Source organism: Lonchura striata, chromosome 1 (assembly GCF_050655825.1).
Source record: "Lonchura striata isolate lonStrDom1 chromosome 1, ASM5065582v1, whole genome shotgun sequence".
Taxonomy (NCBI): Eukaryota; Metazoa; Chordata; class Aves; order Passeriformes; family Estrildidae; genus Lonchura; species Lonchura striata.
Window position 1 is genome coordinate 72975203 of NC_140703.1, and position 14359 is coordinate 72989561.

The following is a 14359-nucleotide window of genomic DNA, read 5'->3' on the forward strand; positions in this document are numbered from 1 at the left end:
AGAAAAGGAAAATACTTCATTTTTTGTGTTTCTGTTGGATTGCTTTTGAACAGGCCTTTTACTCAGCACTTCCTGACATGAAACCTTGATCCACAAGCCTTCCAAGCACAAATCTCATCCAGATTTCATCAGAAATTTGGTGGATGCAGAACTCACGGGATTACGTCTGGTACGCCATGTACAGTGGCAAGCACTCACACAAGCATACAAACAGCAGCACGTCCTTTCTAACAGAAATTTAGAGATTTGTAGGTAGAGTTGCAGTGCTACATTATAAAGGCACGCTCTAAGTCACTAAAAATTCTAAAAAGAAAACACTCTTTCCCTTGAATCGAAGCTTTGGCCTGGAGTTCTAACCTTCATTACAGTTTGCAACATGTAAAAGCAACAGATAAACAGAACTCCTCTTCCTCCTCTCATCATTGTAATACCCTGGATCACAACATTCTTAGATAATTTTCAGGCTGCTAATTCAATGCCCACCAGCAATTCTGTTATTTCCTCTTCAAGCACATTTTAATGTTATTGCATCTGAAATTCAAGTCTGGTAAATATAATAAATTTGATTATAACTTAGATTCCCTACTTATTAAATTAGCTTATTTTCAGAAACCATGATGAATCTAAAGGAGAAAAAGCAGCAAATTATACCTGACAGCTTTAATGCATTTATAACTATATGAATAAAAGATGTGATTCATCACAGATAATAAGTCTTGCAAAAACTTTGGGTGAGCTGAGAAAATAATGGTAACAGCTTTGCAAAACTACTTATAATTTAAAATCATCTGAGTGGTGGGGAAAATGTGGCAGATTCTAAGGACTACAAAGTGGTCAAAAATCCATTAAATTTGCTCTTGCATAATTTCTCTTTTTGTGTAAAACCACAGCAGTAATTTTTACTTTCATAACTGCTGGTATAAGATCAGGTATGGAGAAACAAGACAAGACACCTTAGTGAGTAAACATCTTACCATTCTCTGATTTGCTATAGGACAGTATAAGCCTCACTTTGTACTCACAAGCCTAACACACAGTAGTATTTATTACCTCTGTGACAATAGAATTGTGTTTTGTACAGTATCAGTGCTGTAACTCCAGGATGCACAGGAGAAGGCAGGACAGAAGACTTCAATGTCTAAACCCACTCATATAGAACATTCACTATTTATTCTGGCTAAGCTGTTTCTAAGGGTAGGGGATGAAGATGATCAATAAGGCAGATTAAGTTCTAGGCCATCACATGTATGTAGAAGTACAAAAGGTAGGTTCTGGACTGAAGTTCTGGACTGAAGTTTTGCTAGTTACTTCAAGCATCTTAAAATCTTAGATTGTCTCAGTCTTAGGGAATATACGGGATTTTAACCTTGTATCATTATATACAAAGGAATTAGAATAAGGTGCACTAAATAAGGTATCATTATATACAAAGGAATTAGAATCAGGTGCAATAAATAAGGCATAAAGTTAATGGTAGTGGTTCCCACCATGCTTTAGACATTTTTTCTTACATCTTCTTGCTACTTGCTTTTATTGGACCATAGTCTGTCCTGTCTCTTCAGAATGTAAGTTACAACAAATTAGAATCAGTGGAGTTATAGCTAGGAAAATTTTAAAACTACTAAGGTGGATGTAAGAAAGTGATGAGTAGCAGCATCAGACTGACAGATATCCTTGGATTTAAAATCAAATGTGGACACCAAAAGTTTGGTAATGCAGAATTTTTTATTTTAATTTGCAAAATGTGGACCAAAAACTGTCTAAATAAAGTAATATTTGCAGAAACTGTTTTACAAATAGCACCTGCCTCTGGGGATTATTTCCAGCTCTGTCACTGCCTTGTTTTAAGATTTTAGATGAGTCATTCCAGCCTAATGTGTTCCATGGTACAAAAAAAGAAGGTAATCAACCTCTAGTGACCCTCCATGGATGCTGTAATACCCAGTTCTTGATAAGGTACCCTGACCTTTCAGAGCAGTAGAGTCCCCTGTTGCTCTCCCTGCAGGGATTCTGGTACCATCCCAACTATGGTATCCCAACTCAACCATCCAAGTTGAGTTTCTGGCAATCAGCAAGTAAACCTAGCTGCTGAATATACCAGTATTACATATAATAAATCAGAAATTATATAAAAAGAGATTGAGGTGGAGAGTACATTAAAAGAAGACAAAAGAGATTCCATGAGTGTTAAGTCATTTAGATCCTACTTAATCTGTAACAAAAATGGCTAGCCTACAATTTACTCAATACAATAATGCAATACTTATTCTTCAAACTTGCCTTCCATTTTGTCCATCAAGGTCTGACAAGAGCAGTGGGCTCTTCGGGTGCTGAGATGTTACCAGCACTGAGACCACTGTTTGGGGTAGATTTGGGGTAAGGCCACACCATGATAGTCCCTGGTTTCCAGCAGGTTACCCACAGACACTTCTGCTCCTCAGTGCTTCACTGGTGCAAGCTTCCTGGTTGCTTCTCAGGGTTTATGGAGTGGGAGGCTCCTGACTGACCTAAGGTCCTCTGAGTGAAAATGGCATCTGTCATCAGTCACCCCCTCCCTCCTCTCAGAGGCCCACCCACCTAAGCAATCTAGCATGGTATGCAGAACACTCCTAAATGCCTTCAACTACCACAGGCAAGTAGGCAGGCATCCTTTGGAACACTGAATAATCTACCTTTGTGCTCTCTCCAAACTCCCTCTGCAGCAAATGATAGCAGTAATGTCTGAACTGACAGAGTATACATGTATTTTTCATGTAAGTCAAGACACAAAAAAGACATAAATTCCAGTGCTCCCAAATACAGATGTTCATAAGCCTAGTAACAAGTTAGTACACAGGGAGGGAATGAGGATATCACAACTTCTCCCATGCAACATTCTTCCTTCAGTTGCACCTTTAAGTAACACATCTCTGCTTTCATCTGTCATCAGGGTGGCACCCCATAATCAAACTCTATCTCCTTTGTTGCCAACTCTGACAGCATATGTGCCCAGCAAGTTTGATATCCAGATCGGCAAGAGTTCATTTCCAAAAATCTCAGCAGAAACTAGACAGAGTAAAGAAAAGCAGTTTACAGTATAGACATTTACAGGTGCACAAAAAGAATCTCTGTTCCCCTTACAGTCAGAGAGACTGATATGAGATTCAACTGAGCCACTTCAACAATTATCTTGGGATGAAACAACTCATTCCAGAGATGAACACTTACCCCATTAACAAGAGCATAAGATGATAAATTCAGATACAGACACCTATATGTAGACTTTTCTTTTTAGTGGGATGAACCTTACCCATGTCTTACACACCTCTGTCCTTTTACACAAACCTCCTTCACATGCTTTAGTTCCACCAGTCTCTTCTGCTCCTCAGAAATTAGGTTACGGATGATTTGCTGTGGATCCTCTGGACTACTTCAACTAAATCTCTCCATTATAGACCAGCCACAGAGTGTCTCCACCTAAGCAGCAGGAACATGAGACCCATAAGCAATATAAATGCCATGTGAGCAGAAGATTCTCTAAGCCTTGTGAACATGAGACAGTCTGTGCGTGTCAACTTTTTGCTCTCAGTACAGCTCATGCCTTTTTGGACACATGCAATTCAGATATTCCAGAATACCAGCCCCTTCAAGTCCCCTCAAGACCTTTCACTTCTCTAGAAAAAGGTTATGTAATGGCTTGGAAATCCTCTCTGGGTGTGCTCAGCAAAACAGCTCCTGCCTGACAACTGCCAAATGGGGACTGTCAACTTTATCCATAGCTTTGTCAGGGATTTTTATTAGTGCCATTGTTACTGTGCTTTTGTGAGTGGATCCAACAGCAGCTTTGATGCAGCTGAGGATCCCTCACCAGCAAATATATAAAGACTGCCCACAATATTCACACAAATAGTAAAGCTATTTTTCAGCTCTGCAAGTGCCAAATGCAGACATTTATGGAAAAAGATTCTGCTGACTACAGTGAACTTCATATTAGGACTTCCAAGTTTTTTATGAAAGGATCACAGAATCTTTTATAGTGAAGCTGTATTTCTATCACACACTCATTCTATTAGGTTAACCAACTAAACACATACATGGAAAATAATCATGCCTTCCCTCTGCTTATATAAAAATAGGTGCAATCACAGCTCATAAATAGCATTGTGAGCAAAAGAACAAAACACCATTTGAAATAATGGAATACATTACAGAAAACAGTAATTTAGAGTTTTATTATTCCTTTATTTTTCACAGAAATTATATACACTTCACCATCTTCAGTAGTATTAAGGATGTGATAATTAAAGTGACTTTCATTAATAAATCACAGTAGCAGCAACATGTAGTTGCTTCAGACTGCGGTCTGTGAAAGAAACAAGAAATAAATATATGATGTTAATCTACTTCAACATTTCCAGAAAGCACATATTTTAAAAATATTTTACAGGTTATAATACTGATAATTCTATAATTGTTTCTTTGGTAATACTGTGAAGTAATGCCTTGCCATCTTTATAGTATTTTTTGAACTACATAATGATAGTTATTTTAAATTATATCAGTTTCAGTAACATTGCTTTTAAAAACATAAAGTCAGAGTCCCTAATAAATCCTTCTGGTTTTTCAGGTAACACACTTAAAATTAACTTTGCTAATCTTGACATGTTTTATTGTACCCTTACATAAAATTTCTATCCCTCTCTCTTTTTAAGTACAGAATCTATACAACAGAAAGTCTTAAGCAATCTTAACTATAGTTATTGCTGCCAACTCTTCCTATAAAACTCAGGCTGAAATAGTGGTATAATTAAAATTGATTGCAATGCTCACACTGATTTCAGAGAATGAAAGAAAAGAGAAACACTCCCTGAAATACAACAGTCCCAGCAACACAATTCTATATTTACATAGGAAGCACTGGTAATAAAATTTCGGGAAATCCTATGATTAATATAGACAAAATACATATATAAATTTGCATATATTTGTATGTATATAAAAAGATATGTTAAAGGTCAAAATGATAGGATTTTACTTACCTATAGGTCTCTCTTTTTGAGACCTAGTGCTAGCAGCACTGCAGAAGAATGTTTTCAAAGGAAGAAAAATTAAGGACAACTTTTTAGCTAAAAACATGAGGAGAATATAAGTGCTAAAATACATAATGTAATTCCATTACTTAAAACATTTTCAGGGACTTCTATTATTGTTGCAAAAGTGCCATGGGATCTTATCATTAAAAACAGCAGTTGAACTACAGTTCACATCTAATAGCAAAAAAGTCTTGAATCTTCAAAGATTTATGTATACAGTTAATTTTATGTCTAAATAGTCTTGCTTCAGAGCACAGAATTTTTCAAAGTGCTTAAAATTAGGCATACTATCTGAAACTTGTCACTGAACTGAGACCTATGGCCTTACTTAGAAAGTAACAGCAAATAAACTTCTCAAATTTAAAAAATGAATATTCCTTCACCAAAGAATATCAGTTTTGATCTGCCTTTTGTATTCATTTTAATGCTTAATCAGTCTGTGTGCCATATCTTTAATAAATCAAATATTTATCACAAGAAGGTCACTGTCAACTTAAAACTGCATTTTAAAATCTTTCCAATTCCATTACTGTTATCTTCCATTCTCAGATTTTTTTAAGTAAGAATTTTGCTTTCAACCTTTCTTCTCTGATTTTCAACTTCACTTTAAAAAAGTAATTCTGAAGCTTGAAGGAATTTGTTACATACACCAGCAACGTTTCTCAGCTAGCTACATACAAAGAGTGTGGGAAGACAATGAGTTAGAAAGGTCAGTATAAATGAATGCTATGAGAGGTATTTGGGGACACATATCTTAGATAAATTTTAATTCTTTTCCTTTTAAATGGACTCTATAATGATAAGCTTTCAAGTAACTTTAGCAAGTTGAAAATATTTGAAGATAAGCTATATTTATAGTGTAGCTCCTAACTGCAAAGATTGCTGTGAAGTCTTATTTATGAGCTGAATGGTGTTATCTAGCCACAAAATGCTCATATTTATTTTCAGACCTACTAGTGGATGAATGTTGACTGTCTGGTAATTAGTTCCATTTCCAAAGCATAGAAAACAACTGGACTTTTTACAAACTAACAGCTTAAAAGATTCTTCATTGGAGGAAGGTAATTCAGATTTCTTGAAAGTAGTCTCTCCTTTATTTGTTGTTTGGTTCTGTTTTTTTCTTGTGGAGCAGGGATGGGTAGAAATTATGAAAATGGTCAAAGCTGAACAGGGCTCTGAGCAACCTGACCTAGCTGAAGATGTTTCTGCTCATTGGAGGGAGGTCAACTAGATGACCTTGAAAGGTTCTAACTATTCTATGAATAACAGTCATACAAAGCAGCTTTGGAAATCTCTGAACCCAGCTTCTAGCCTTCACCATGAAGACCTTGGTGCAGGACTTTTGAGCCTCTGGATAGAGACCAAGGTATCAGCTGACCAACTTAAATGACTGTCCAGTTCTGTCAATTACCCTGTACTTTTCTAATTGTGCTAAGAACATTTTGTGTTAATCGCTTTTCGGAAAACTTGTCTTCCCTGTGCTTGCATCCTTACCTGATTTAGTGTTTGCCTTGTACTCATAGGCAAAAAGACTGTTCTCATGTTTGCTAAAGTAAAACCGAAATTATATTCTTAAGAGACCACATAAGTCTAAAGAAGAGCTAAGGAAGGTCTGGCTTTGTGAGACCTTTCATTTCAATCTTCTGTCTGACATTGGACAAAATATAATCTTACAATCCAGTTCTTGACTTACAAAACCAAGCAGTGATATTTGCTCTCTTTTGATTAGCTGTCTGTTCAGCTATGCCAGGAAAGTATCAAAATACTGTTAGTACACTTTACAGCCTACTAAAATCTCACATTTGGTTGGAGCTTACTGTCATATGTACTTATGTTAAATAAGTCAAACCAACCCCCACGCTATTTCTCATAAAATGGGGACATGTATACAAAAGATGGCTTGCCAGCTTCCCCCCTCAACTTACAAACAGCTGATCACTGACTTCCCCAATCTAGTTTATGCAGCATTTTAAGTCCAGGAAGACAGACAAGTATGATGGGTGGCCTTCAGACTGAATCCAGCTCTCAACTCTTACTCTGTAAGAAAGGGTTTAGACAGAATGTAACAGGAGTTAATTTAAGCTGCTTCAAGAGTAAATGAATGCTGGCACTAAGCCTAATGTTCTTGAGGGGATTGGAGTTCTAGTAGAGAGTGAATCCTGCTTGGAACTTGGCCTAACGCTCTTAAAAGACACTGAGATGTGGAAGTGGACCTTCAGGCATGAGATGTATGTTTACTTGGCTTTTTTTTTTTTATTGTACTTTGTAACGAAACTTAAAATAAATAAGTTTCTGTCAAACATGATTTCCTGAGAATGACAGGACTCACAAGGGCTTTTTTCATGGTAGTATGCTTTTGTCTTTTGATGTGACTTTACATTATAATCATTATGCCTAATGAAAGACTAAGAAAAGACTGCATTTAAGCATTGTTACATAACTATTCAGTGGGCATTGACTCTTAAAGAAAAATTACATTTTAAACATTTCAGAAAATATTTTATTAGTATTTTCATTTGCTTTTTCAAATTTTCATCAATGCGAACACCTCTAGTACAAAATCTGATGTCACCACACAGAAAGATTTTTTAAAAAAGCAGGTATGACATCTTGCTAAACGTAATTATTTCTGCTTACAAGAACATGGAAGAGCAAACTAAGCAGGACAGCAAAGGGATGTAACATTTTAGGGCTGCAGCATACAGTAGCTCATGACATTTGTCACCACAGAACTCAATTTGTCTGGTGAAACTTTTATTATATCTACCAGACTGCCAGCATCATTTCTATAAACCACAGAGATCTTTGTTTTGTGCCATAAACCACCCTGCAGTGATACTGCATGGGGTGCAACAGGACTCTGACTCACCAGTTTTCTAGCTGTTCAAGGCGTGTGTTCTAGCACTCACAACTGTACCAGCACAGTGACAGCAGCACAGCTGTGAGAAGCATGAGCACAGCGGCAGCTTCCTTCTGGGAGCCTGTGCCCACAAGGAGGTGAATTTACTGCAGAGAGAGAAAGGGTGGCTGAGGACACTTAACTCGCCCATCAGCATTGCGTGCTTGCAGCCACATGAGGATAGCTCTCCATTGACACTGCAGCTGTAGCTGTTCCAGGCAGGAATGTCATCTGAGGGAAGACAAATGACCTACTTCTTTGTTTTTACTTAAAGAAAACCTGAATATGCCTGTCAGAACAACGAATTAAATCTCCTTGCCTGTGCTGTGGTCATGTATTCAACATCAAGGGATCTGGCATTTAGAAATGAAATCACTCAGCCATCCTTTACAAGATGTTTCTAAGATGTTGCTGGCACTCATGAAGTGCTTGCTATTGGCTTCCACAGAAAGTAAAGTCCTTTAAAGGTGTTTGTACAAATACTATGTATCAAAGTGTAAGATTGGGATGGAAAGTGTTTTATCTATCTAGAGGGAAACAGAAATAGGCAATAGGAATTTCCTGCAAGTTTTACAGAAGAAGTGGGATTTTGCAGGGTATTTAACAATTGACAGATTTCGCCTCTATGTTTTATATTGGGATTAAAAAGGCTTTTCCCATGTGAGTTAGTTTCTGGGAACTGGAAAATGCAATGTAGAGATGGAAACCATTCATCCTGCATATTGCACTCCTGGGTGATTTTGCAATGTGCAGTCATTTGTGCTTCCCAGAGAACGTGTTTTTGAAGGGTTTGTATCCTGCTAAGGACTTGAGTCCTGATATTCTTGAAGATGTCTCAAACACTTCACAGAACGACACTCAGTGAACAACACGTGCTAAATTCTGAAATGCTATTAGTTAAATGATTGAAATTATGCTCCTATGAAACTGAGTTAATGACTCTGAATTCAGGTCAGGGAAAGAGAGTGAACTAAAATTACTTTGATGGCAGTGATGGATGATCACCTTTTGTCAGTGGATAGAGGGCAAAAAAGCATTTCCATGTTTCAGAGCCTGAACATTTGTAATGTTGACAACACAGCACTGTCTGTCATATCAGAAAGAGGTGGAAGATATAGTTTGCTAAAATAGACTGAGTACCTTCTGAAGGCCCTCAACCAAAGATCCAAGTAATAGAAAATTGCATGCAGCTGTTCTTTCATCAGTCTTTCTTTCTCCACATTCACATGGAGTCACTAGGTGAACTACTCTCATAACAAGAATACTGGTACTGCCAACATACAAATGGCATTTAACTTACTCTCTGCTTTACTTCATATGACCTTATCATTAATTCCCAGATGGCCCAATTTTTGAATGTGATCAACTAATTAATATTTGAATGTAACCAACCAAGACCCAGAGAGCTTTGTTAAAACTATGGCAGTGAGAAAAAAAAAGCACTCTGAAGCATTAGTCTTTTGGCATAAGTGTTACTGACAACCAAGTCATTCCGTAATGCTTCTCAGCTAACACCTCTGCCACAACAATTTCTGTAAACTCATCTTCTATCATCTGTATTTCACAAGAAACTCTACTCTGCCCTTGAGGATACCTATCCTAAACTTACTCATGCTTTTGTTGTTTCTGATTAGGACCACACATGAGCACCACATCCATATGGGCCATCAGAGCCTAGGGAATCTTCAACGCCGGGTCAGCCCTTGTGGAAGCTCAGTACCCCGGGGTTCCCGCAGTACCTCCAACCCTGCTCGTGACCCGTTGCTCCTCATGTCCTCAGCAGTGGCAGTCTGCTCTGGGACAAGAGCCACATCAGGGAACGAGGTGAAGTTGAGCTCTGTGACAGACACACGGGGGGCCGCAGGACCGCTGCAAGCGTCGCCACTTTTCACTCCCTACCGCACAGGCCTTCCGTGCCCCCCCTCCCCTGGCACAACCCAACACCTGGTCCCTGCCCTGCCCGCCTTCCCTCCCCACCAGGAACCCGCCAGGAACGGGGCCCTGCCGCCTGCCCTCGCCTGGGCTCCCCGTCCGGACGGAGGCAGCGGGCGCGCTCCGCCCGCGTTACAGAAACAGGGCATCAGTTAGGTTGGAAAACACTTCTGGCACCATCGAATCCAACCTGTGGCCCAACGTTGCCATGTCAACAAGACCAGAGCACTGAGTGCCACCTCTAATCTTTCCTTAAACACGTCCAGGGATGATGACTCCAGCACCTCCCAGGGCAGCCCATTCCAACGTCTAACCACCCTTGCTGTGAGGAAATTCCTCCTAATGCCCAAGCTAAACCTCCTCTGGCGCAGCTAGAGACTGTGTCCTCTCGTGCTGTCGTTTGTTGCCTGGGAGAAGAGGCCAAGCCCTGCCTGGCTACACCCTCCTTTCAGGTTACCTCTCTGCCAGCCCCGTCCGCTCCGGTTGTGCGGCGGCGTCGCTCCCGCCGGCGGGCGCGGGCCGGAGCTGCCCCCGCCCCGCGGCCTCGGGCCCGGCACTGCGCATGCGCGGCGCGGCGCCGCGGCGCTTTCCGGGAAGATGTCGGCGGCGTGGAGAGGGGCGGCGGCGGCGGCCGCCCGAGCCCCGCTGCGGGGGCGGCTCGCCGGGATGCGGCCCCCGCGCAGCCAGCGCCGCCCGTCCGCGTGGGGGGCCGCCGCCGCCGCTGCTCTGGTCGGGGGAGGCTGCCTGGCGGCGTGTTACAGCGGGCGGCCGCGCGTGTTCCCGACGGTCCTGGCTCAGGTAAGGCAGCAGCATCCCCGCTCCCGGCGGCGGGCAGGGCGCGCAGGGAGCCGGGGCGCGGGGGTGGCTGTCGGCGGCCCGCAGACGGATCGGGGTCCGCGGTGCTCAGACCCCGTCATGAGGCGGGACTTGGCTGCGGGAGCCCTCCTGGCCCCGGTGGTGTGGCAGGTAATGCGCGGCCCCGGCCCCCTTGGCGTCAGCGCGTGTCGCTTAGGCTGGGCAGCCTCGCCTCCCCGGCGGCACTCCGCCGTTCTCCGCAGCGGGACACGCCAGGGTTTGCCTTAGCACGGAGCCTTTCCCCTCTCCCCTTGACAGCCCTGGTCGTGCAGAACGATGGACCGCTGTGTTCTGCACAGACACACGGCCTGTAGTGAGCTCCGCTTTTTGCTGGTAACTTTCAGAGGAAACTCCCACGATGCCTGGTCTGCACGTCAGGTGCTGTTAGACATTCATGCACAATTTTGCCTGTTAAAAAAAAAATATTTCACAAAAGTAGTACTTTTGTAGTTCATACCTTGTATGAAATGCACCACACAGAATGATTTCCTCTTACCATGTCCAAAATGTGTGTCCTGGATGCTAAAATGTGGTTTGCTTTGGATTTGTTCTGGGTGTTCAAGGACAGATTGTTATTGTTTACAATATAATCTTTGTACATGATTACCCAACTTTATCCTTTTCATGGAGGCAATGAGCTTTTTCCCGTTCTTCCTTCAGATAAAAAGTCACTGTCAATTAGAGTTGGTTTGTTATTTCAAAGCTGGAAGACCTAAATGCTTTGTAGGCCAGAGGGTTTAGGTGTGATGGGGGAAGAGGTCAGTCTATGCTTGCAGTGCCATTCATCTACTTATATCTAAGAATTTTTTGAAGTATTCAACACTTTGTATGCTTTGATGTCTTATCTCTTAGCAGTGATTAAACAGGCTGAACTACAAGCAGATAAATAGCAGCTTTTATTCCTGAGGACAACTTTAATTCCTGAGGACAACCTTTATTCCTGAGTAAAGAAAAAATAATTACTTTTTAAATACTTTTTTAAAATATTGTATTCTTCATTGTGGAAAATACCTAAGCGACATCTTCTTAGAAAACTCACTTTTTGTTAGATAGGCATTTTTCTAAATAGATTATCTAGTAGTCCTGGTTCCTTGGACAATACTTGTTAAAACTTTAATTTTCTGTATCCATCTCCTAGTGAGAAAAGCATCCATTACTCAGCAGATATCCTACTGAAAATGTAGCTCCTATTCGTTCCTTCATTTAATAATGTGAAGTTTCTAAGCCGCATTGCATTATTTTTTGAAAGTCTTGTCTTTGACACCAATTTCATTAATGCATGGAACGCTTGCTTAAGTAGATGTGTATGTAGATATATATTAGAAGTGGGAAGTAATCACTTTTAAAAGGTGTTGAGTGAAGAGGTCTCATTCTGGTGCTGACGTGTTATTGTGGAGTAGCTTCTGTGTAATGCATGGACAGTCCTATGAGTACACTTTTAATAATAAAGTGTATAACATAATAATTCTCAAGAGGAAGTCTAAAAGTCTAGGACTTAGTTAACTGATTTGGTTTTGGTGACAGTAACTTGCTGGACTCTTCAAATGTTTATTCAGTTTGAACTTTTCAGTTTTCCTGTAGAATGATTGTTGGAGAAGCTTATTCTCCATATGTGTTGTACTCCATATTGCTGCAGGTAATGTACTGAGCTTTTAAAACCTATCTAAGAAATTACCATGCAGATCATAATGCTGCAAGTGGATTGTGAAAGCTATGAGCAGCAGCGATAGAGCCAAAGAGGCGTGCTGAAAGTCTTTTAAGCAGTTTAGATGCTGCTTGTGACTTCTGATTGATAGAAAATAGCCCAAAGTACAACAGTGTTGAAACAAGTAGTCACCTTTATTACATGTTTTGAAACTATCTTTTTCTCAGTTCAGAGATTGTGGAATTGTGGGATATGAAAATGCTTTGCCCAGTCTCATAGTGGATACCTTATTTTCTGTTATTATTAGTTTTCATTGTAGCTAATCTTAACCCGCCTTGCTTGAGCTTGTGCTGACAAACAATATTGAACTGTTTGTTCCTGTTGTAGTATTCTATGTAGTGGGAATGTTGGCAGCATGGTGTGTGAATATTACAGGTCAAGGCAAGTATTTGAAATTAAACAGCATAATTTTCATTATCTGTGTTTTAAAGGACTATGTAATTGAATTGTTTATACTTCTGTATCATCAACAGGACTTACTGGTTGCTCTTGAGAATGCAGTGAGATTATGGTACAGTGCTTCGTAATTTTCCTTGGTAATATAGTTTGACTGTTGAATTGCTGCAAAATAGGTCATAATTACTTAAAATATTTGACAAAGTGAAGTTGACAAAGTGACAATGTATCTCCATGCTGTAAATAACCAATATAATAAGATTTTATGCTTTTCAGCAGCATAACATTATGTCTAAAAATTTCTGTCATTAAGACCAATGTCATGTCTGTGTGTAAGCATAATTTGAGCCACTGAGTAATTTTCATTCTTGTCCTGAGTTACCATCAGTAACTTCTTTGCACAAAGACTTCACTGGAAATACTTCCTGTTTGTTTAGGTTAAGTAGTTGAAGTTGATAACTCTATTTAGATTTTCCATTTTTCTCACTAAAACTAATCTCTGTCAAAGTAATCAGACATCTTTCAGTTTTGACTTGTTCCAGGCAATTTCAGACATACAATTTCTAGTGAAGCTGGCAAACAGCATGCCAAAGGTAAAGTTCTATAAATTTAGTACTTACTCTTTTTTTTTTCATTCTTGTAAAGCTTTTGAATATTCTAAAATCAAAGACTGATAGCTTTGGGACCTAGTTTCTTAAATCTATTTTTAATTCTTGTCCTTTCTTGCTGCTATAATGGGTTTAATCCTGCTCATATTGATTAGGGGCACTTCTGACTTCTGCTCATATTAAATGAAATCCAGCCTAACACAGCATAATCCTGTATGAGTTTTTCAGAATCGAAGGTCTTGCAGGGTCAGATAATATGTTTTCTTTTTGTGAGTTATATGGATAGTTTCTGTTTTATTTTGTAGTGAAGTATGTTTGGTTACTGTATTTTAATAGAATTGTTTATTCTGACAATGACTTTTCAGTTCAGGGTTGTTTTTTTTTTTTAATTTTGGCCCAGTTTTTTTGTCACCATTTTCACTGCCAGTTACCCGTTCTTATGATGTACATTAAGTGGTTAAATATCTCAGTAATAAAATGTTCTATATTTAATGTGATAATACCTCAAATGTAATCTTTCATGATTTATGAAGTTGTTTTCATTCTCTATCTTCATTTGCTGACCCACTGTTTAGAAACATATAACATATGTTGGAGTAAGTCCTGAGTGTTGATGGTAAAACTCTACCAAGATTGATATAGCAAAATGAACACAATATTTTTGAATTTTTTTCTTTGTAGATACCAGGTTTTGGTTCTATCTACACTAGTTATATACCTGTGAAGCTACACTGACAATACCCAAACCAGATAATAGCCTTTGCTGGAAAAAACTAGATCAATTTTTGGTTTTTAATAAAATTACCTCATCAGCTTGTATCAAGAGGAGGAAAAAAGAAGGGAGGGGGTAAGGGCTTTTGTTCTACTAGTGCAACTCAGAATGGGAATTTAT

General features: G+C 39.7%; 1 protein-coding gene and 1 long non-coding RNA gene across 2 annotated transcripts in view; one reads left to right on the forward strand and one right to left on the reverse strand.

The window, feature by feature from the left end:
- Window positions 1-4200: 4200 nt before the first annotated feature.
- Window positions 4201-10500, reverse strand: LOC144245921 (uncharacterized). The gene is made up of 2 exons (XR_014955701.1): window positions 10361-10500; window positions 4201-9766 (listed from the first exon to the last, which is right to left on the reverse strand). It is a non-coding gene; the product is annotated as an uncharacterized LOC144245921 (long non-coding RNA).
- The window catches only part of MICU2 (mitochondrial calcium uptake 2), a 134133-nt gene continuing 130259 nt past the window's right edge, over window positions 10486-14359 (forward strand). Inside the window, exon 1 of the mRNA XM_021539938.4 lies at window positions 10486-10701. Coding sequence (XP_021395613.3) covers window positions 10501-10701 — 201 coding nt within the window. The 5' untranslated portion in view covers window positions 10486-10500. The remainder of the gene's footprint in view (window positions 10702-14359) is intronic.